Below are 25255 nucleotides of genomic sequence, written 5' to 3'. Positions count from 1 at the left end.
CCACTGAATTCTTTATGATGTTACATTTTTATCTTTTTCTCATTCAGGTCTCTACAATATCAGATCCTCTCAGTGGATATCTTCTACAAAAGGGAATTTTACTGATTTACCCAACAAAGATGGATATGGACAGATACATGATGGCAGAAAAAATATTACACCTCACCCTAGAGATCCTCTTCCAGCTTACTGGAGAGGTGAGAGATTCTGATGACGTCACATTACATCATTCTTATCTATGGGAACAACAGATGGACAGAACTGGAGAGGTGAGGACTCTGGAAATGTCTGTACTGAGGTTTATTAATGTGTTTCTCCATAACCAGGATTACACAGTAGTGAAGAAGACCTCTAGGGAGCGCTGTCAGGACCCTGTGTCTCAGGGATGGGGAAGACCCCTGAGCCCAATCACGGGGCCTCCACCTCACCCCCTGATACATGAGGACATCAATGACCAGAAGATCCTAGAACTCGCCTACAAGATGATTGAGCTGCTGACTGGAGAGGTGACACTGCTGGGAATGCTGGGACATTATACAGTAACGCTATGGAGGGATCGGGGTGATGATGGTATCATTGTATGTGTCAGGTTCCTATAAGGTGTCAGGATGTCGCCGTCTATTTCTCCATGGTGGAGTGGGAGTATTTAGAAGGACACAAAGATCTGTACAAGGACGTCATGATGGAGGTTCCCCAGCCCCTCACATCACCAGGTAATAGGATTAAATACACACGGCCTATAATTATCTGTATGTAAAGAATGAATTCAGTCCCTGTATGTGTTTCCCCCAGATCTATCCAGTAAGAGGACAACACCAGAGAGATGTACCCGTCCTCTTCTTCCACAGGACTGTAAACAAGAAGATCCCAATGTTCCTCAGGATCATCAGGTAGATGGAGAGAAGGTGTCATGAGATCTCCCCTATGATGTGTAGACGGCTGTGAAGGTCTTGTGCTCAGTCTTCTTTTATCCACCAGTATTATATGTTTTATACTTGTGTAATGAGACCGGTGGAGATGGCAGGATTAGAGCTGATCATAGATGAGACTTCTCCATCTGTCTGTGACTTTTACAATATTTGTTTCAGGGTGAAGATCTGACCCATATTAATACTACAGAGACATATGTGAGGGGTGATGAGCGGTGTAAGGAGGAGATTCCTACATATGACTACCCTGGTGAGTAGTAACCACTAAATGCAGAAAAGTCACAGATTCTTCTCAGTCACTAGATGTGGCTATCTTATCTTCGGTGTAGTCCGGTCATATCACAGTCAATCAGTCACCCTTCTCCTGCTAAACCAAAACTGTCCCCATTACTTTGAGCGTTGACAGTCCTTCTGTTGGAGTGAGACATGTTCCGGCCAGAGCTTACAGTCCGGAGAACGCACCCTACTACCTGGGATTAGTAGACGCTGACCCTTACCTTCACAGATCCCTGAACTGCAAAGCAAAATGACAGCATACGTAAAATTTGCTGACAACATAGACAATCATGTGAAGAAAAATATAATCCGTATGGTGGGCCTTGCTTTTATGACGAGACCCCAGTCCAAGTCCTTTTTATTTATATGCTCAAATATAAAACATAGTCACAAAAACACAAGAAATATAATACAATTATATATTTTCTCCTTTCTTTTTCTATTTAAACACTTCCCTGACACTCCCCCATTCAGAGAAGAGAAGAGAAAACCCTTCAATCAATAATTCTTGCCCATATATCTTAAATTCTTTGCTTCTACTTATTCCAGCTATTCATTTATTGCCTAAGCTGTTGTTAGAAAATTATATTTTTCTAAGTTATCCAGTTCTTAAAAATAAAACCCCTTGCAGATAATAACTGTGAAGTAATTAGATCCTTAGTAGGAAAATCCATCCTGACTCCTATAAAAAAAAAATGAAATGACAAAACAATATTCAGCCTCTCAGCAACAAATGTGTTAACTGGTTCCCAAAATTCCCTAATTTCCCGGTAGTCCCAATACACATAAGATAGATCTGCCGCCTCTGAGTTATGATGTTTTTAATTGTAAGTTTTTGTATATACATATTACAATACACAAAAGTATCCCCACAAGTCCCAAATCCCTCCCGCCCCAACAAAATACAACAAGATATATTAAAGTGCAACATAATCAGTAAAGTAGATTCACGGTTCAGTAAAGGATAGGGAGGCCGGAATGACCTCTAGTTGTGCTCAAAAGTTTACATACCCCGGCAGAATTTTTCCTTTCTTGGCCTTGTTTCAGAGAATATGAATGATAACAAGAAACCTTTTTCTCCACTCATGGTTATTGGTTGGGTGAAGTCATTTGTTGTCAAACTACTGTGTTTTCTCTTTTTAAATCTTAATGACAACAAAAAACATCCAAATGACCCTGATCAAAAGTTCACATACCCTGGTGATTTTGGCCTGATAACATGCACAGAATTTGACACAAATGGGTTTGAATGGCTACTAAAGGTAACATCCTCACCTGTGACCTGTTTGCTTGTAATCAGTGTGTGTGTATAAAAGCTGAGTGAGTTTCTGGGATCCAGACAGACTCTTGCATCTTTCATCCAGCCAGTGACGTTTCTGGATTGTGAGTCATGAGGAAAGCAAAAGAATTGTCAGTGGATCTACGGGAAAAGGTAGTTGAACTGTATAACAGAGGAAAGGGATACAAAAAGATATCCAAGGAATTGATAATGCCAGTCAGCAGCATTCAAACTGTGATTAACAAATGGAAAATCAGGGGCTCTGTAAAAACCAAACCACGGTCAGGTAGACCAACAATAATTTTGGCCACAACTGCCAGGAAAATTGTTTGGGATGCAAACAAAAACCCACGAATAACATCAGCTGAAATTCAGGACTCTCTGAAAACTAGCGGAGTGGCTGTTTCAAGATGCACAATAAGGAGGCACTTGAAGAAAAATGGGCTGCATGGTCGAGTCGCCAGATGAAAGCCATTACTGTGCAAATGCCACAAAGTATCTCGCCTACAATACGCCAAACATCACAGAGACAAGCCTCAAAACTTCTGGAACAAGGTAATTTGGAGTGATTAGACCAAAATTGAACTTTTTGGCCACAAGCATAAACGTTACATTTGGAGAGAGGTCAACAAGGCCTATGATGAAAGGAACACCAATCCTACAGTAAAGCTCGGAGGTGGATCGCTGATGTTTAGGGGATGTGTGAGCTACAAAGGCACAGGAAACTTGGTAAAGGTTGAAGGAAAGATGAATGCAGCACGTTATCAGCAAATACTGGAGGCAAATTTGCACTCATCAGCCCGGAAGCTGCACATGGGACGTACTTGGACGTTCCAAAATGACAACGATCCAAACCACAAGGCCAAGTTGACCTGTCATTGGCTACAGCAGAACAAAGTGAAGGTTCTGTAGTGGCCATCTCAGTCTCCTGACCTCATTGTCATTGAGTCATTCTGGGGAGATCTCAAGCATGCAGTTCATGCTAGACAGCCCAGGAATTTACAGGAACTGGAGGCTTTTTGCCAAGAAGAATGGGCAGCTTTACCATCTGAGAAAATAAAGAACCTTATCCACAACTACCACAAAAGTCTTCAAGCTATCATTGATGCTAGAGGGTGCAATACACCGTATTATGAACTGGGGTATGTAGATTTTTGATGAGGGGCATTTGGATGTTTTTGGTTGTCATTATGATTTAAAAAGAGGAAACACAGTAGTTTGACAATAAATGGCTTCACCCAATCAATAACCATGGGTGGAGAAAAAGTTTTTTTGTTATCATTCATATTCTCTGAAACAAGGCAAAGAAAGGAAAAATTCAGCCGGGGTATGTAAACTTTTGAGCTAATATAGTACAAATAACATCGATATCACATGTATACCTTCAGAAATTCTATATTATAGGATTTAGAAGCTTAAAAGAGACCTAGACATTATCTTTGCAGTTCTCACGAAGCACAACCGGATCTATCAATCCAAAAGGCCCATCGTTTTTCAAATTTAGTGATAGCATTTCTCTTGAGATATTTCTTTCCAAGTTTAGGAGAAAGTTAATCTTGTTTATGGACTCTGGGATTGTGGGGGTCTGGTCGGTTATCCAATGTTGAGCTATTAATTTCTTGGCCATATATAACATTTGAGAAACAGCAGATTTACCATATTCATCAATAACTAAATCTTTAATAAACCCAATATGCATACCAAAGGAGTGACGTCTATTTGTACTAAGTAAATTCTGTTTATAGTGTCTTGTACGCCCTTCCAAAAGGATTCCAAGTTAAAACAAGAGCAAAGCATATGCAATAAGTCTGCTGAGTTTGTCTTACATCTAGCACAGTGAATGTGGTCTAAGCCCACGATCAAATAGCAATTTATGTGTTCTATAAATTTGATGCATCACCTATAGCTGGGAGAGTCTGTGAAGTTCCCTTCATCCCTTTACCCCCGAGGGTGGTTTGCACGTTAATGACCGGGCCAATTTTCACAATTCTGACCACTGTCACTTTATGTGGTTATAACTCTGAAAAGCTTTGAAGGATCCCGCTGATTCTGAGATTGTTTTTTCGTGACATCTTGTACTTCATAATAGTGGTAAAATGTATTTGATATGACATGCATTACTTGGTGAAAAAAAATCGGAAATGTGAAGAAAATGTTGAAAATCATGATCCACCCGCTTCTGTTAACATGTTAAATGCTGCTGTCAATCTCTGACAGCAGAACTTAACAGCGCCGCGCCGGAAGCGCGTCACTTACCCCGCCCATCGGTGACCCCGTCACGTGATCGCGGGTCACCGATGGGTCGGCATGACAACCCTGGGTCTGCTGCAGAGCCCAGTGGTTTCATGTAAAGACCGCTATGAGCGCCACCTAGCAGTCGATCCTCATTACTGCTACATAGAGGTGATCTGTTCATCACCTCTATGTAGCAGAGGCGATCAGGCAGTTGCTGCTTCTAGTCTCCTATGGAGACTATAGAAGCATGCAAAAAGTTTAAAAAAAAGTTTTTAAAAATATTATTTTTTTTTTTAAAAATAAAGTTTAAATCACCCCCCTTTTGCCCCATTCAAAATAAAATAATAAAAAATAAACCCCACATAAACATATTTGGTACCGCCGCGTTCAGAATCGCCCGATCTATCAAGGTAAAAAAAGAATTAATCCGATCGGTAAACGGCGTAATGAGAAAAAAATTCCAAACGGCAGAATTTTTTTGGCCACCGCAACATTGCAAAACAATGCAATAACGGGCGATCAATACATCGTATCTACCCCAAAATGGTATCAATAAAAACATCAGCCCGGCGCGCAAAAAATAAGCCCTCACCCAGCCCCAGATCCCGAAAAATGGAGACTCTACGAGTCTCAGAAAATGGCGCCATTTTTTTTTTTTTTTAAGCAAATTAGCAAATTTTGGATTTTTTTTCCACCACTTAAATAGAAAAGAACCTATACATGTTTGGTGTCTACGAACTCGTAATGTCCTGGAGAATAATAATGGCAGGTCTGTTTTATCATTCAGTGAACGTGGAAAGAAAAAAAAAAAAAACAACTGTGGAATTGCATTTTTTTTGCAATTTCACCGCACTTGGATTTTTTTTCCCGTTTTCTCGTACACAATATGGTAAAATTAGCAATTGCATTTAAAAGTACAACTCATCCCGCACAAAAATAAGCCCTCACATGGCCATATTGGCCAAAAAATAAAAACGGCATGGCTCTGGGAACAAGGGGAGCAAAAACCGAAAATGCAAAAACTGAAAATCCCAAGGTCGCGAAGGGGTTAATAACCCTTCAGGTGCGTCACAGGAATTTTTGGAATGTGGAAGAAAACCATGAACATTTAACTTTTTTTCACAAAAATTTAAATTTAGACCCTATTTTTTTTTATTTTTGCAAGGTTAACAGGAAAAAAATGGAACAAAAACTTTGTTGTGCAATTTCCCCTGAGCATGCAGATACACCAAATGTGGGGGAAAACCACTGTTTGGGCGCACGGCAGGGTTCGGAAGGGAACGAGCGCCATTTGACTTTTTGAATGTAAAATTTGCTTGAATAATTAGCGGACGTCATGTTGCGTTTGGAGAACCCCTGATGTGCCTAAGCAGTGGAAACCCCCCACAAGTGACCCCATTTTGGAAACTAGACCCCTCAGGGAACTTATCTAGATGTGTAGTGAGCACCCTGAACCCCCAGGTGCTTCACAGAATTTTATAATATTGAGCCGTAATAATAAAGTTTTCACATTTTTCCCACGAAAATGTTTTTCTGACTCAAATTTTGCATTTTCATAAGCATAACAGGAGAAATTGTACCAAAGCATTTGTTGTGCAATTTCTCCTGAGTAAGCCGATACCCCATATGTGGGGAAGAACTACTGTTTGGGCATACAGCAGGGTTCGGAAGGGAAGGAGCGCCATTTGATTTTTTAAATGTAAAATTTGCTTGAATAATTAGAGGACGCCATGTCACATTTGGGAAGACCCTGATGTGCCTTAAAAGTGGAAACCACCCACATGTGACCACATTTTGGAAACTAGACCCCTCAAGGAACTCCTCTAGATGTGTGGTGAGCACCTTGAACCCCCAGGTATTTCACAGAAGTTTATAATGTAGACCCGTGAAAATAAAAAAAAATCTAACTTTTTCCACAAAAAATGATATTTTAGCCCCAATTTTTTTATTTTGACAAGGGTAAGAAGAGACCCCAAAAATTGTTGCACAATTTGTGCTGAGTACGCCGATACCATATAAGGCTATGTGCCCACGATGCAGAATTGAAGTAGAAAATTTCCGCAGCATTTCTGCATGTCATTGGCCGTAAAAATGCTTGCGGATTTTACACGCGTTTTTTAAGCGTTTTTGCAGCGTTTTACATGCGGATTTGCCATGCGTTTTTCAAATGCATTGAGTAGTCAAATGCCCATGCGGAAACACACAAATAATGGACATGCTGCAGATTTTTTCGCACAGAAAATCCGCTGCGGAAAATTCCGCAGCATGTGCACAGAACATGTAGATTTTCATTGGGGACCATGGGGCACATATCACCAAGTGTTTTAAAAGCGTTTCCGCTGAGGAAATTCCACAGCTAAAAAAACACTTGAAAAACGCATCGTGGGCACGCAGCCTATGTGTGGAAAAAACACTGTTTGGACACATGGCAGGGTTCAGAAGGGAAAGAGCACTGTGTGACTTTTTGAACGCAAAATTGAAATCGAGAGCGGACGCCATGTCGCGTTTGGAGAGCCCCTGATATGCCTAAACAGTGCAACCTCCCCCACAACAAGTGACCCCATTTTGGAAACTAGACCCCTCAAGGATATTATCAAGGGGTATAATGAACATTTTGAACCCAGAGGTACGACACAGAATTTGACAACATTAGGTCATCATGTTGAATAAGTTGTCATTAGTCTTGAGCGCAAGTGCTCGCTACTTGAGTTTGCATCAGGTACACTCGGGTATGCACCAAGTATCGTGGGTGCTTGAGTGACATATTCGAGCCCCCACCTTGCATGTTTCATGGTTTTTAGACACCCAGAAACAACCATACGGGGATTGCCCGTGTATGGCAGGCAATTCCCACGTGTTTTTTTTTTTTTAGCTGTATAACAAACGCAAAACATATGGGGCGGAGACTCGAGCATGTCACTTGAGCACCCGCGATACTAGGCGCATACCCGAGCACCTGATGCAGTCAAGTAGCGAGCACTTGCGCTCAACACTAGTCACCATATCGTCATTTTTTTTCTTTACTGCTAACCCCAACACAACCCTAACCCCAACCCTAATACAACCCTAACCATAGGTCTAAACCTAACCCCAACACAACCCTAATCCTAATCGTAACCCTTAAACAACCCTAATCCCAACACAATCCTAACCCTATCCCAAGGAATCCATTCACTATAATGAGGCAGCAAAGTTACTCTGCAGTTCGTCTTGCCTTTGTTTAGCCTTGTCCTTTCAGAGATTTACAAAACTGTGGCCGAGTGCACTTTTATGCACACCTAATAAAAAGCTGGACACTGGGATCACAGGCCAGACGGCGTCGACTGTGCCTCCACCTTCCTCATTACAGGGAATCTTTTGCCAGGGGTTCCGTCTGAATCATTTATTTCAGAGATTTACACGGAAACCCCGGTGTAAGCGCTCAGCGCAGAGTGCAGGATAAATGTGAGCCGAGCCTTACTGCGATTTTTGGGAGGCAGAATGAACAAATCAGCAGCAGGTGAAGAATTGGTTTTATTTATTTTTTACACCGTTCCTCGTGTAGTATAAATAATTAGATTACTTTATTCTTTGGGTCGGTGCGATTACAGCGATACCAGATTTATATAGGATTTTTATGATTGAAAGCTATCATACACTATAAGACTTTTTTTTTTGCAAAGACTAGTTTTTGCATTGCCATATTTTGAGAGCTATAATTTTTCCATATTTCGGCTGACAGAGTCATATAAGGCTTATTTTTTGCGGGACAAGTTGACGTTTTTATTGTTACCATTTTCGGGCATGTGACATTTTTTGATCACTTTCTATTACGATTTTTGGGAGGCAGAATAAACAAAAACCAACAATTTTATAGAAGAATAATTTTTTTTGCATCGCATAACTTTATTTTTCGGCTGATGAAACTGTCTGGCAGCTTGTTTTTTGCAGGACAAGATGACGTCTTCATTGGTCCCATGTTTATTTACATTCATCTTTTTGATCGCATTCTATTTCACTTTTTGTTCGGCGGTATGATGATGATAAAGCACTGGTTTTTGCCTCTCCTTTTTTTTTTTTACCGTGTTCACTAAAGGGGTTAACTAGTGGGACATTTTTATAGGTCAGGTCGTTCTGGATGCGGCGATGCCAAATATGTGTGCTTTTATAATTTTTTTTTCTGAATATTTATTCATGGGTACTAATAGATAGATATAGTACAGACCAAAAGTTTGGACACACCTTCTCATTTAAAGATTTTTCTGTATTTTCATGACTATGAAAATTGTACATTCACACTGAAGGCATCAAAACTATGAATTAACACATGTGGAATTATATACTTAACAAAAAAGTGTGAAACAACTGAAAATATGTCTTATATTCTAGGTTCTTCAAAGTAGCCACCTTTTGCTTTGATGACTGCCTTGCACACTCTTGGCATTCTCTTGATGAGCTTCAAGAGGTAGTCACCGGAAATGGTTTTCACTTCACAAGTGTGCCCTGTCAGGTTTAATAAGTGGGATTTCTTGCCTTATAAATGGGATTGGGACCATCAGTTGTGTTGTGCAGAAGTCTGGTGGATACACAGGTGATAGTCCTACTGAATAGACTGTTAGAATTTGTATTATGCCAAGAAAAAATCAGCCAAGTAAAGAAAAACGAGTGGCCATCATTACTTTAAGAAATGAAGGTCAGTCAGTGCGAAAAATTGGGCAAACTTTGAAAGTGTCCCTAAGTGCAGTTACAAAAACCTTCAAGCGCTACAAAGAAACTGGCTCACATGAGGACCGCCCCCGGAAAGGAAGACCAAGAGTCACCTCTGCTTCTGAGGATAAGTTTATCCGAGTCACGAGCCTCAGAAATCGCAGGTTAACAGCAGCTCAGATTAGAGACCACGTCAATGCCACACAGAGTTCTAGCAGCAGACACATCTCTACAACAACTGTTAAGAGGAGACTTTGTGCAGCAGGCCTTCATGGTAAAATAGCTGCTAGGAAACCACTGCTAAGGACAGGCAACAAGCAGAAGAGACTTGTTTGGGCTAAAGAACACAAGGAATGGACATTAGACCAGTGGAAATCTGTGCTTTGGTCTGATGAGTCCAAATTTGAGATCTTTGGTTCCAACCACCGTGTCTTTGTTCGATGCAGAAAAGGTGAACGGATGGACTCTACATGCCTTTTTCCCACCGTGAAGCATGGAGGAGGAGGTGTGATGGTGTGGGGGAGCTTTGCTGGTGACACTGTTGGGGATTTATTCTTATTCAAAATTGAAGGCATACTGAACCAGCATAGCTACCACAGCATCTTGCAGCGGCATGCTATTCCATCCGGTTTGCGTTTAGTTGGACCATCATTTATTTTTCCACAGGACAATGACCCCAAACACACCTCCAGGCTGTGTAAGGGCTATTTGACCAAGAAGGAGAGTGATGGGGTGCTACGCCAGATGACCTGGCCTCCACAGTCACCAGACCTGAACCCAATCGAGATGGTTTGGGGTGAGCTGGACCGCAGAGTGAAGGCAAAAGGGCCAACAAGTGCTAAGCATCACTGGGAACTCCTTCAAGATTGTTGGAAGACCATTTCCGGTGACTGCCTCTTGAAGCTCATCAAGAGAATGCCAAGAGTGTGCAAAGCAGTCATCAAAGCAAAAAGTGGCTACTTTGAAGAACCTAGAATATAAGACATATTTTCAGTTGTTTCACACTTTTTTGTTAAGTATATAATTCCACATGTGTTAATTCATAGTTTTGATGCCTTCAGTGTGAATGTACAATTTTCATAGTCATGAAAATACAGAAAAATCTTTAAATGAGAAGGTGTGTCCAAACTTTTGGTCTGTACTGTGTGTATATATATATATATATATATATATATATATATATATATATATCTATATCACTGTGTTCCAAATTATTATGCGAATAATATTTTCTCAGATTTTCCCAAATTACCTATATGAATTGCAGTCATTGTAATTTTCCAGTCAAATAACTATTAGAGTACAATTGAAAGGTTTTTGTACAAACTGCCTATGATAACAGTATATTTAAAAAAAAAAAAAACCTCAAACTGCACTCAAAATGCATGTTCCAAATTATTATGCACAGCAGAGTTTTCAACCTTTTCATTTTAATAAAGAACAAAAAATGGTCATTTTTGAAATTATAAGCATTAGCAGGTTATTACAAACTGAAATCAAACAGTTTTCAACTCAAAACTTTCTTCTAGGTGATGTTACATTTGCACATAGGACCCCTTGTTCGAAAGGAGCTTCTGAACTCTCTCGTCCATTGAATTTGTCAGGTTTTGGATGGTTTCTGCTTTAATTGTTTTGCATGAGGACAGAATACCCTCCCAGAGCTGTTGCTTAGATGTAAACTGCCTCCCGCCATCATAGACACTCCTTTTAATGATGCTCCAGAGGTTCTCAATGGGGTTGAGGTCAGGGGAGCATGGGGGCCACACCATAAGTTTGTCCCCTTTTATGCCCATAGCAGCCAGAGATGCAGATGTGTTATGTGCAGCATGAGACGGGGCATTATCATGCATGAAATGATCTTGATGGTCCAGATGGATGGAGTGGAGGATGACTGGTTGATGGACACCCCATGCAAACACGGCTACGGTGCTAATAAGGAGGAGGTCGAGTAATGTTTTGGGCTGGAATCATGGGGAGAGAGATTGTTGGCCCTTTTAGGATCCCTGAAGGGGTAAAGATGAACTCCATAATGTATGTTGAGTTTCTCAAACAGCACTTCCTTCCATGGTTCAAGAAGAAGAACAGTGCATTCCGCAGCAAGATCATTTTCATGCAGTGATGGGTGTCAGCTGTCAAAATCAGCTGACACTTGCGATCCACCAAATGTAATAATTATTACTTATAATGTCTAAAAGGGGTTAATGATTACGTAAAGGAGCCAGGAGTAGAACGATAGAGCTTAGGGGTAAATAAGTTAGGTATCAGGGCAGAGACATAAGGAATATATGTCCCCAAATAGATGAGTATAAAGGCATGTTAGGTATAGGGCAGAGACATATCAGCAATATAGGGCCCCACTCAGATAAGTAATGAAGCTTATTAAGTAACAGGGCAGAGACATATAGGGAGTACAGGTGCCCAAACCGATCAGTATAGAAGCATGTTGTATGATCTTGCCAGGTGGCTTGCCTGTCTGCACAAAGTGTGCTGGGTGGCTACCTTTAATGGAGCTGTGAACTGGCATTCCGGCGCTCCTGCTCCTTCGTCTCGTGCATCTGTCTCAGGTTGCGGCTGGAGGGTTTAGGTAAGTTTCCGCAATTACTGCCGAACTGGAAGTGCGTGCGTCAAACCCGCCCACTGGAAGTTGTGTCACGGGCGGGTGACATGGCACAGGGACTGGGTCTGTTGGGTAGTGCCTGCTCACTGTATGGCCGTGTCACATGTAGCGTAACCATTGCGATGGGCAAAGTCCGCGCTTGTGCTGTAGGTTATATGCGATAGTTTTGTTATATTGTCATCACGGTGTGTGGATGAAGGGCAAAAGTGAGGTTTATCTTGGTGGGGGAAAAAAACTGCTTCTTTTGGTTGGATCAAATGGTGACCTGGATTAAAGCAATAATGGAGAGGGATGTAGGAAATGTATGGAGTCTTGTATGAACCTATACAGTGTGAGGGTATGTCCCTTGTATGTGTGACACCCCAGGGGTCTGGTTGCCACAGTGATAGAGATATTACGTCTGAGAGCAGGTGGGAGGTCCTTTGGTCAGGGATCCTGTGCATGCCACACCTCCTGCCCAGTCTTGGGAGGGGAAGGACTTCCCCTATATAAACCTGGGGCTGAGGCAGGGTAGGGAGTTCTGAGAGGAGAAGACAGGGAGCAGAGCTGCTCTATGGGCTCTGCTCCACAGGCAGGCCCTGTCCAGGGGCCTGAGCCTGGAGTCAAGGAGAGTAGAGACAAGAAACAGTCACAGGAAGAAACAGCAGAAGCTCAGTGGGAGCAATACTACTACAAGTCAGGGGCTGGCAGCTGCAGAGCTCGCCCTGACTGAGAAGCTTTCTTACCGGACCCGGCGTCCGAGGCTGTGGGGACTAACTCTTACCCAGCAGCAGAAGCCGACCGGCAGGGGATTTCAGGTCCTCAGGCCCAGAAACCCGAAGGCACGGTCACACGCGTGGGACCAGCACCGCCATCGTGGAGCGGAAGCCATTAGAAGGCCCCGAGTCACCGGCCATACGGGTGAGCACCACACGGTACACTCAGGGACGTGGGCTACTTATATCTTCTAGCAAGGTAGCCAGAAGAGTACAGTCAGTTTGGGAGGCCTACAACTCCGCCTGGCCAGGGGAGATCCCATCTGCTCAAGGACTGACCAGGCCCCGATTGCTAGCAAGTACTCCGGGAGGGTCTATCGTTGTTACCAGTAAAGACCCTGAATTACACCGCACCGTCTCTGAGTGGTTCCTGCTACCCCCATCATCCACATCTGCTGCCCTGAGGCCATACCCCTCCCGTTGGGGGTTATACCATCTACGCTGCACCATCCATCCACCGGCCTCAGCGGACTGTCCTGCAGCGGCAGCTCCATAGCTGCATTCAACGGGTGGCGTAGTCGTCCTACATCTACCGCTGTTACATCGCCGCTCAGTTTGACTCCCTGGGCACGGACCGGGTCACCGCCACGAGACTACAACCCTCAAGAGATCCGGCTCCGGGTAAGCTCCCGCGTGCGCAACGCAGCGCGACACAGGCCTAGGGGCGCGTCAACTTTGGCGTAGTCGGCAGGATTTCGTGCCCGCAACCACCGGGTACTGCGTGCCTGAAAAAGAGACTTTTCAAACTTACCTGTGGTGAAGATTCCCGCCATCCGGCGCCATCTTCAGCCTTCTTTCCGCCATCGGTGAAGTTTCCCGCCATCCGGCGCCATCTTCTGCCTTCTTCCCGCCATCCGTGGAGTTTTCCCGCCATTGGACGCCATCTTGAGGACGCCGCGCGGGAAGAAGAGGGGCGTGGACTCCGAAAGCGCGCGAGAACTGAAGCCCCGCCTCACGTCCGGACGTTGCGTAAGGTCCTGGAAGGAGCCCAGCAGACGCCGACGTCACAGGAGCGCGACGAAAGGTCCTCAACCCTGACGATCCACTGCGGAGCCGCGGCCTACGGAAGAGGATCATCGCAAGGTAGGCCACGGTCCACTAGGGGGGAGGAGGACACCAGGAACGGACAGCAAGATGGCGAACCGGCAGCAGACTAAGCTGCCCAGCATCGGCAGCGCCCCAGCCGTCGCGGGCCCCGACCAGCACCAGGAGAAGACGCGTGACGCAGGAGCGGTCGCGGGAGCAGGTAAGAGGAGTCTCCCTGTCCCGGACGCTGCCAGCGTCAGCCTGCTCCCGGGCCCCCTGGTGGAGCCGCTGACCCCGGGCGCTGCGAACACCGACCTGCTCCAGCCCCCGCAACAAGCCCTGCGGCCGAGCCCTCCAGCCCTGGGCACCGCCACCACCAGCCCGCGCCCAGGCCCAAAGTCGCACTCTCTGACCCCGGGCGTCATCAACGGCGACCCTCTCCAGGCCCGGTCGCAAGGCCTAGTGAACCAGGGCGCCGCTGTTCCAACAGTGCCCTCTACTTCCAAAGCACCCCCGGCCTGGTCGCAAGGCCGAGTACCCCCGGGCGCTGCCGCCCCTACGGCGCCCTCAACCTCCACAGTGCCACCCCTGGGCGCAGATCTTTTCGCACAACATGCCAGCCCGGACGGGCACCGCGGACGTGATCTCTATCCGGGTGATGTGGTTACCTTCACCCGACATAAGGGTGCCAAAGGACTGTACGCCCTCCATGTACACCGTCTGACTGAGGAGGAGCTGCAGTACTACCAATACGAGGTAGGCCAAGAGGACCCGGACGGGTCTGAAGCCTACACACAAGAAGGAGCAGGAGGATGCCGTTACTGAAGTACGGTAAAGTGGAACTGTACATAGTTACCCGTAGGGGTACTTGTGTTGCTAATTAAAATATGGTCCCCGTTGGGACAAGTGTGAACTGTTCCCGTGTGTCCCCTATCCTTAACCAGGCTGAGGACTGTGAGCAGCCATCCCATCTCCCCACAGGCTGAGGACTGTGAGCAGCCAATCCTTATCCCCACTGGCCGAGGACTGAGAGCGGCCATATCTTGTAAATATTATGTGTTTCCAGTTATTTATAGGAGTCCTTGGTGGATTTACCGGGAATCCTTTGTACAGTTAGTGGAGCGTAACCCAGGATGGACTAAAAGACTGTTAAGGACTCGGGGTAGGACAGACCCCTACCTGGTTATGTCTCCCTGTTTTGGTGAAATGGACACCTTGCTTTTCAAAACTGCACCCGGTTGCGGACACGCCGTAACCATCTTATGTGTTTTTCTTATTGTATTGTTATTGTTATACCTTGTTATGTTTTTCTAAAAAAAATATGTTTAGTCCCGGAGTACTAAATTTCACTAGGGGGGAATGTGACACCCCAGGGGTCTGGTTGCCACAGTGATAGAGATATTACGTCTGAGAGCAGGTGGGAGGTCCTTTGGTCAGGGATCCTGTGCATGCCACACCTCCTGCCCAGTCTTGGGAGGGGAAGGACTTCCCCTATATAAACCTGGGGCTGAGGCAGGGTAGGGAGTTCTGAGAGGAGAAGACAGGGAGCAGAGCTGCTCTATGGGCTCTGCTCCACAGGCAGGCCCTGTCCAGGGGCCTGAGCCTGGAGTCAAGGAGAGTAGAGACAAGAAACAGTCACAGGAAGAAACAGCAGAAGCTCAGTGGGAGCAATACTACTACAAGTCAGGGGCTGGCAGCTGCAGAGCTCGCCCTGACTCAGAAGCTTTCTTACCGGACCCGGCGTCCGAGGCTGTGGGGACTAACTCTTACCCAGCAGCAGAAGCCGACCGGCAGGGGATTTCAGGTCCTCAGGCCCAGAAACCCGAAGGCACGGTCACACGCGTGGGACCAGCACCGCCATCGTGGAGCGGAAGCCATTAGAAGGCCCCGAGTCACCGGCCATACGGGTGAGCACCACACGGTACACTCAGGGACGTGGGCTACTTATATCCGCTTCTAGCAAGGTAGCCAGAAGAGTACAGTCAGTTTGGGAGGCCTACAACTCCGCCTGGCCAGGGGAGATCCCATCTGCTCAAGGACTGACCAGGCCCCGATTGCTAGCAAGTACTCCGGGAGGGTCTATCGTTGTTACCAGTAAAGACCCTGAATTACACCGCACCGTCTCTGAGTGGTTCCTGCTACCCCCATCATCCACATCTGCTGCCCTGAGGCCATACCCCTCCCGTTGGGGGTTATACCATCTACGCTGCACCATCCATCCACCGGCCTCAGCGGACTGTCCTGCAGCGGCAGCTCCATAGCTGCATTCAACGGGTGGCGTAGTCGTCCTACATCTACCGCTGTTACATCGCCGCTCAGTTTGACTCCCTGGGCACGGACCGGGTCACCGCCACGAGACTACAACCCTCAAGAGATCCGGCTCCGGGTAAGCTCCCGCGTGCGCAACGCAGCGCGACACAGGCCCAGGGGCGCGTCATATGTACTTAGATTTGCAAGAATGACACATAGGTGCTGTGTGTAAGAGGGGGAGGGTGAAGGGGTGGAGGAGATCTGAGTGGGAGGGCAGGGGAGAGGGGAAGGGGTTTCAGGCACTCCCTTGGAGAGGGGGAGTAGGAGTGGGTTATAGAGCTGATCTGGCGTGTCTGAAAAAAAGATCAGGTTAGCCAATCTATTTCATGGTTGAGAGCCTTGAGGGACAGTGCATGAAGGGCGTGGATCTAGAACCACTCCCGCTGTTTAAGGATTTTAATAAGGTTATCACCTTGTCTGGGTCTGGATACTTGTTCGATCACCTGGAACCTGAGTTGTTATACTGTCTACCTGGCGAAATGATAGGGTAGTAGTAATCAGGTTTTGCCACAACGGATAGTGGATTTGTGTTTGACAATGCGGTCCCTGATGTGCTGAGTAGTTTCACCTACGTATTGTAGACCACATGGGAATTTGACTACATATACCATGAAGTCAGATTCTCTGCAGAATGAATGCGGCCACGTATGGTGACCGAAGCAGATGCCGCAGGAGCAGATCTCAGAGGTGATAAGGCCCACCATTTGCAGAAGCCCTAACATGACAAAATGACAGAAAATCAGACCAGTAGAAATCCCCAGAAAGTGACTCCATTTTGGAAATTATAACCCTCAGGAAATGAATCTATAGGAGTAGTGACTATTTTGACTCCACAACCACTTTCTGGAAATTTGCACGCATGGATGTTGGAGACTGAAAATCGCAAATGTATTATTTTATTGCCTAACACATAGTGTTCATATTGTACTCCAGGAGATACACACACACACACACATACACACACACACACACACACACACACACACACACACACACTATAAATTAAGTGGGTTCTTCTTACTAGAGTAATGCCAAATATATGGATGCTAAATGTGGTTTGGGCGCACTGCAAGGCTCAGAAGCAAGGGGGAGATTTGAGAGATATTGCTGAATTGGGTTATGGAAGCCATGTTGCTTTTCAGGAGCATTTGAGACCATAATAATGTAGAAACTTCTGTTTTGACACTGACAGGTGATGGACCACGCTCTCCTGGTTCATGCTATGAGGTTTTATATTAGACTGTGAACTGTCAGTGTCTTAGTGAATAATTCAATGTTTTTACGTAACTTGCCATTTCTACAGACAGTTTAAATGTTCAGAAATATAAAATTCAAGGATATTTTCTTCAAAAATAATAATTGGTTTTATTCTTGGCAGATGACTGTACCAGGAGATCAGAGGGACAGCTGACATCTTCAATTTCTAAATCAGATGATCTTGAGATCCCACAGGATTTACCATCATTCCTTCCCAACAAAGATTTGTCATCGGATTCTTTAAAACAGGTCCTGACTTCTGATTCATTACCGACTACTAAGGAAAATCATAGTCACAAAAGAGGCATTAACAGACGAACTGCTCCTAAACGAAAGAAGCCATTTTCACAGTCAGAATATGGAAATAGTTTTCCCCTCAAAAAGTCTTTTCTTAAACATCAAAAAATGTACACAGCAGAGAATCGAATTTCCTGTTCCAAGTGTGGGAGATGTTTTAACCAGAAATCGGATCTTGTTAGTCACCAGAGAACTCATACAGGGGAGATGCCATTTTCATGTTTAAAATGTGGGAAATGTTTTGTGAAGAAAATATCTCTTCTCAGACACAAGAGAACCCACACAGAAGAGAAGCCTTTTTTATGTTCCGAATGTGGGAAGTGTTTTAAATGGAAAACAAATCTTGATACCCACCAGAGAACCCACACAGGGGAGAAGCCATTTTCATGTTCAGAATGTGGAAAATGTTTTGTGAAGAAAATATCTCTTCTCAGTCACCAGAGAACCCACACAGAAGAGAAGCCTTTTTCATGTTCAGAATGTGGGAAATGTTTTAAATGGAAAGCAAATCTTGATGGCCACCAGAGAACCCACACAGGGGAGAAGCCTTTTTCATGTTCAGAATGTGGGAAATCTTATACATCGATAACAAATCTTATCGCACATCAGAGAACTCACACAGGGGAGAAGCCATTTTCATGTTCAGAATGTGGGAAATGTTTTGCAAAGAAATCAAATCTTATCAAGCATCTGAGAACTCACACAGGGGAGAAGCCATTTCCATGTTCAGAATGTGGGAAATGTTTTGCAAAGAAATCAAATCTTATTAGACATCACAAAACTCACACAGGGGAGAAGCCTTTTTTATGTTCAGAATGTAGAAAATGTTTTAAACATGAATCAGATGTTGTTAAACACCAAAGAACCCACACAGGGGAGAGGCCATTTTCATGTTCAGAATGTGGGAAATGTTTTATAGCGACATCAAATCTAATCAGACATCAGAGAACCCACACAGGGGAGAAGCCTTTTTCATGTTCAGAACGTGGAAAATGTTTTAACCAGAAATGTTATTTTGTTAAGCACCAGAGAACCCACACAGGGGAGAAGCCTTTTTCATGTTCAGATTGTGGGAAATGTTTTAACCAGAAATCAAATTTTATCAAACATCAAAGAACTCACATAGGGGAGAAGCCATTTTCATGTTCAGAATGTGGGAAATATTTTACACGGAAATCAACTCTTAATAAACATCAGAGAAGTCACACAGGGGAGAAGCCTTTTTCATGTTCAGAATGTGGGAAATGTTTTAACCAGAAATCAAATCTTATCAAACATCAAAGAACTCACACAGGCGAGAAGCCATTTTCTTGTTCAGAATGTGGGAAATATTTTACACGGAAATCAACTCTTAATAAACATCAGAGCAGTCACACAGGGGAGAAGCCTTTTTCATGTTCAAAATGTGGGAAATGTTTTAACCAGAAAGCGCATCTTGATAGCCACGAGAGAACCCACACAGGGGAGAATGACTCAACTACACCCAACTGGTCTCTGTATATACTAGAAAGGCCCTAGCTGCACAACTTAAAACACCACCTCGGACCTAACTACCAAATAGACAGTTGAGGAGTTTCTCGTATTTCCTGAGGAACCAGAGGGGAGTCTGCAACACACTGTCAACAAGGGGAAAGAAAAGTGTGACATAAGATATGAAAAACCCTGAGTGAGAAACTAAAACACATTCATATAGGGCAAAGAAGGCAAGCTAATGAGAACCAAAAATAAAAGGAGCAAGTATAACTTCCCAGAAACCTAACAGTGGTAGAAGGAAAAGGTACTGGGAGAGAAAGCAAACTGACCAGGAGGATTATTTCACCTTTGTGGTGAAAATTACAAAATTCATCTTCGCCCACAATTATTAGAATTTGATAACATAACAATATATATCTACAAGAGACTGGTACAGCAATAGGAAGTAACATGGCTCCACAGTACGCAAATCTTTTAATGGCCAAGCTTGAAAGTGACTTCTTGTCCACATGTCCCATCAGGGCTCTTGCCTACTACCATTACTTTGATGATATTTTAATCATCTGGACGGAATCTGAGCAACAGCTTAAGACGTTCCATGAACACTTTAATCAATTTTATCTCACCATTGTTAAATATTAATTATGGATATTCATTTTATTCTTAATTCTGAATTCTGTACCATACATAAGATTGCATCAGCCATCGTGCTAGGGTTTCTAGATGACATGCGCTATTTGTGTATTTTAATTCAGCACCATAATTAGAAGAACAGGTGCTATATGACAGGCCTATAAAAGCCCATGTTAGAGACAGGGGGGGGTCTCTTGCCATTCCACAGGACAAGGATATGTGTGTAAACCAGCTGCTGATGTAGGCCCAAGGAAACACGTTCTTTACCCGGACACATGGTGTCATCCTGAGACGTGCTGGACACAGACAGAGGCAATCTACCATCCAGGATCCCAGGGAAAGATGGGTGAATCTCAATTATTAAGCTAATTATGGACAAATGGACAATCACTCTGTAACTATTTAATTATTTTATGTAATCATTCTTTTTAATGGACAATCCGAGAATAAATCAATACTTTTTTTCCTAAGAATATCATGATAGTCATTAATCGATCACATCTGATAAGAAGTCCTCGATAGAAAAAATATACGGAAAGAAGTATTTTTTTACAACCATCAACTTAACACTCAACTACTCCTGTACTGAAATTAACTTTTTGGACACCTTCATTAAGCTACAGAACAATGAAATAGAGACATCCAATTAACCGTCCAACATACCTTAAATGGGTCAGTTCAGTTTCCATCCAAAACACATAAAAAAACTGTATGGGCTAAAGCCAAGCCATCAGATACAATCGGATATTGTCCAACCCTATGGACAGAGACAAACACCTTGGTGGCCTCAAAAAGACCTTTTTGAACAAGGGCAACCTGGTGCCTTTAGTAGTCACCTACAATCCAAATTTGGCAGCGCTAAAGAGAGCTGCATGGAAATTACAACCTTTATTACAAAAAGATGCCCGGTTACAATCTATATTTCCAGATCTCCCACTTCTCTGTTTTAAGGCAGTCCCCAAATCTAAAAAGCATCATTGTCAGAAGCTCCCTGTCCTCTCCTATAGCTACATGAACCTTTCCCTGCAACCAGCTCTTCCCAGCCCCTCCGTCATCAAACACATCCTCCTGCTCATCATACACCACCACTATGCTAGCGAAAGTGTTAAATAATTTCACCCATATTTTCACCGAATGTTACTGATTTTTGCAGATTTTAAGAAAAAATGCTTGTTTCCGATCATGAATCCCAATTTGCCATATTCATGCCGAATTTGAAAATGGTGATTGTTTTTCGAACATATTTGCTCATCACTAGTCATCAGACGTAATCCCATATTACTGCAGCAATAATCCTGAAATTTGGGGGGTGTATCAGATATTACACTACATTTAAATTCTGGCAAGCGTATGTTGGTCAAAAGTATTCACACTTGGTCACTGAAATATACCATACAATTAGGCGACTGCATAAAAACGTGGTCATCAGACGTGATCCTATATTACTACGGTAATAATCCTGAAATTTTTGGAAGCACATCAGATATTACACTCCATTTAAAGTCTTGCAGGTGTATGTTGGTCAAAACTATTCACACTTGGTCGCTGAGAAATACCGTACTAGTAGGCGACTGCATAAAACCATGGTCATCAGACGTGATTCGATATTACTGCAGTAATAATCCTGAAATTTCGGGCAGCGTGCCAAATATTATAGTCCATTTAAAATGGGCAAGTTGTGTGGCAAGGGACGAGGAAGTGGACATGATGGTAAAGGTGCACACAGAGGCCAAGGCCATGGGCAAGATAAAATTGTGCCTGCTGAGGGAGCACAACAAACACCCACATTATCGCGAACTAACTTCCTGTCCGAACTTCTAGGGGGCCACAGATCAACACTATTGAAGCTAGAGCAGTGTGAAAAGGTTGTTTCTTGGATAGCAGATAATGCTTCCAGTAAGTTTGCCACCACCACCCTGTCTTCCACATGGTCCCATCTCAGTAGCCGTGAGTCTGGACCACATATTCTTCACACTGATTCTCCTTCCTCCCACCATGCCGAGTGCCTGGTAGACAAGTGATCCCACACTTGGACACTCTGAAGAGCTGTTCACTTATCCATTTATAGTTTCGGGCCTCTCGCCCGGCCCAATTCAAGAGGGGCTACAGGAGATCGCATGTAGCAATGCCCAAATATTTTAACAGCCATGGTCACACAAAGTCAACAGTGGGAAACTGTCGCAAGAGGTGGATGATGATGAGACACAATTGCCATCAAGTCAGGAGGTGGCCCAGGGTGCGTACGTGGAAGACAAGGTAGTGGACGACAAAGTCACTGACCCAATCTGGCAAAGTGACATGCATAATGAGGACAGCAGCACAGAGGGGGAGGGAGGCGTAGCACCACAACAGGCAGGAACAAGCAGTGGGGTGGCCACAGACACAAGGCGGGCAACTGCTCCCGGAACACTAACACAAGGGAAGTTGCCAGTACAACTGTTAGTTCTTCCAAAGTCTGGCTCTTTTCTAAAGACTGTCCAGATAACCCCAAAAGGCTATTTGCAACCTCTGCTATGCCAACATCAGCAAGGCGTTGTGCCGCCCTATTGGCCAGCCTTTTTTCGCGCTATATATTTAAATGACTGTCTATTGAGCCACAGCAGTCCCTTTGAGAAAGGCAATAGCGCCGAAACGCGCGTCGGGGAAGCACGCATCGTGCAGGCTCTCAGTCTCCCACCTAGGTAATTATGCATGACTTTTTGATTATGTGAGGATAGGGATGTTTACCCCTGGGACATGGCTATTTATAATATATATTGATGTTTCGTCATGGTGTCCCTTCATATTTGCTAGAGTCTCCTAAGCATTTGATAATGGGGAGGATGGTAGTTGTGAGACGAGATTCCTGCATTTCTTATGCTGCCTGCCTGTTTTTACTTATGTTTTAACGATTTGTATGTTGATTTGGTATTCATTTGTCTCCCTGGACATTTTGCTCCATTTTCTACTTTGTATGTAAAGAATTTTTCAATAAAGTTTATACACATTTTTCATATTATGGCCATGTGATCGTTGTTTTCTGCTTCAGCACTCTCTTATTCAACATCAGCAAGGGTTGCAAAACTACAGCCTGACCACCACCAGCATGCTCAGGCACATGACAGCAAAGCACCCAACTAGTTGGCCGAACGCCAGGGTACAGAAACAGTGTCTGCGGGTGACACCACTGCGTGTTCCGCTGTTGTATGTGCACGCAAAGCCTCCGTCCATGATGCAGGTAAAGATGCCTCCTGCCCTGCACCTGTCGTTGCAGACTTGCAACCGTCAGCGTCCACGTCCTTGTCCCAGCACAGCGTTCAGTTGTCCCTACCCCAGTCCTTTGAACGCAAGCGCAAATAAGCAGCCAACACCCCACAGGCCACACTACTAAACTCACACATTTCTCAAATGCTTGCACTTGAAATGGTGCCTTTTAGGCTCATGGAGACAGAATCTTTCCGCAACCTGACGGCGGCGGCCATCCCTCTGTACTTGGTCCCAGCCGTCACTATTTCTCCCAGTGTGCTGTCCCTGTATTACACAAGGACGTGTGCCAGAAAATTATGCGTGCCCTCAACAATGCTGGGAAGGTCCACCTAACCGCGGACATGTGGACACGTGCTTGTGGCCAGGGATGGTACATCTCGCTGACGGCACACTGGGTTAAGATAGTGGAAGCTGGGACCCAGTCAGATCCTGGTGCGGAATACATCCTCCCGACGTCAAGGATTGCAGGGCCTGGGTCAATCAGGGTTGCCCCCACATTGTACAGCTCCTGCACCCCCTCCTCGGCCTCCATCTTCAAAATGACCACATCAATCGCAAGCTGGAAGCACTGCCTCGGCCAAGCGGCAACAGGCTGTGCTGAAGCTAATATGCTTAGGTGACAAACCGCACACCGCTGCAGAGTTATTTATAGCTGTAAAAGAGCAGGCAGATCTGTGGCTGTCATCGCTGAACCTACAGTCAGGCATGGTCGTGTGTGACAATGGCTGGAACCTGGTGGTTGCTCTGAAATGAGGAGAGCTCACACACGCATCATGCTTAGCCATTGTGCTGGCCCATATGCCGATGTGCTTCCAGCTCACCGACTGGTGTGCCATGTCGTCACGCATTGAAACTCAACATTGCACATGTTGGGAATTATTTGTAAGCAGTAGTGGGCAGTTGTTGAGTAGCAGCTTCAACACGCCCGTTGGCATTCAGGTCAACCTCCGCACATAAGAACTGATGAGTGGGCATAGATGTCAGACATCTGTGTCGTCCTCCAAAACTTTGAAGACTCCAAGATGGTAAGCGGCGATGACGCCATAATTAGCGTCACCATTCCGCTTCTCTGTCTTCTGAAATGCTCACTGCTCACAATTAAAGAGGCACAGCATGATCATATGGAGCAAGGAACCATACAGGCTGATGCCACACAGCCCAGCCTCATCTCATCCCAACTCGGATTGGGTGCTAATGAGGAGGAGGAGCTGGTTTCGTGCCCTACAGACGGTATTACCCACATGACATTCATACCGTTTATTCATCGTGGATGGCCTGAGGAAAGGGAGAATGAGGAGGATGAGTAGGGGAGCATGGACAGTGGTCTTCTTGGTCAGGACAGGGAAGACTTGGCTGGTGGCAGTCCGGCACACATGGCTGAGTTTATATTCCTCTGCCTTTCTCATGACCCTCGCGTTGTACACATTTTGGCCTACAGTAATTACAGGTTGGTCACACTTTTAGACCCACGTTACAAGGAGAACTTTCTATCTCTCCTTCCCGCGGTGGAGAGGTCTAGTAAAATGTTTCAGTACTAGAAGGTCCTTGTTTCGTAATTTAAAAAAAAATTCACATCTGAAATTGCTTGCGGCTGAGGTCACAGTACCTTGGACAACCAAGGAGTACAGATGAGAGAGACACAAATATGATGCGCGGGTTACTTTGACAAAAAAGAAAAGTCTTAGAAGATGCTGAAGGACTACCTTGGCGACTGTACCAGCGTCCCCCTGTGCCTTACAACTATTTGGTATCCAAGCTAGACACATGGCATGAACTGTCTCTCTATGCCTTGGAGGTCCTGGAGTCTAGCATTTTGTCAGAGATGGTTTTTAGTGTCGCTGGGGTATTATAAGGCGCATCCACCTATCAACTGAAAATGCTAGTAGGCTGACTCTTATAAAAATGAACAAGGGCTGGATTGGGCCAGACTTCTCATCACCACCGGATGATAGCAGCGGAACATAAAGTCAAATCCAGTGGCTTTTTTTGGGGGGGGTCTATTCCCATGCACCTCTTCACACCCAGACATGGGTATACTCTTCCTGATTTTGTCTATTTTCTGTTGTCCTCCTCCTCCTCCTTATCCTACACCACCATATCACCAGGGTGACCGTGAAGCAACACCCACATAATTTTTTTGTAAGGGTTTTTATGATGCCCATAGGAATATTGTTTTAGAGGCCTACCTCTAACATTCTGTAGGTTATACAGTATGTTCATGTATACCCCACAGGGA

At 44.7% G+C, this 25255-nt stretch overlaps 1 protein-coding gene across 1 annotated transcript in view; it reads left to right on the top strand.

Moving 5' to 3' along the window:
* Positions 1–19305, top strand: part of LOC141172232 (uncharacterized) — a 29121-nt gene extending 9816 nt beyond the window's left edge. The window contains exons 2-7 of the mRNA XM_073656218.1: positions 48–197; positions 327–506; positions 590–713; positions 793–890; positions 1089–1179; positions 17492–19305. Of these exons, the coding sequence (XP_073512319.1) occupies positions 120–197; positions 327–506; positions 590–713; positions 793–890; positions 1089–1179; positions 17492–19185 (2265 nt within the window). The 5' untranslated portion in view covers positions 48–119 and the 3' untranslated portion in view covers positions 19186–19305. The remainder of the gene's footprint in view (positions 1–47; positions 198–326; positions 507–589; positions 714–792; positions 891–1088; positions 1180–17491) is intronic.
* The last annotated feature ends 5950 nt before the right edge of the window (positions 19306–25255 follow it).

The sequence above is a fragment of the Phyllobates terribilis genome, unplaced genomic scaffold, assembly GCF_046119375.1.
Source record: "Phyllobates terribilis strain yellow unplaced genomic scaffold, ASM4611937v1 Scaffold_12__6_contigs__length_324123572, whole genome shotgun sequence".
Classification (NCBI taxonomy): domain Eukaryota; kingdom Metazoa; phylum Chordata; class Amphibia; order Anura; family Dendrobatidae; genus Phyllobates; species Phyllobates terribilis.
This window is presented reverse-complemented; position numbering and strand designations above follow the sequence as displayed.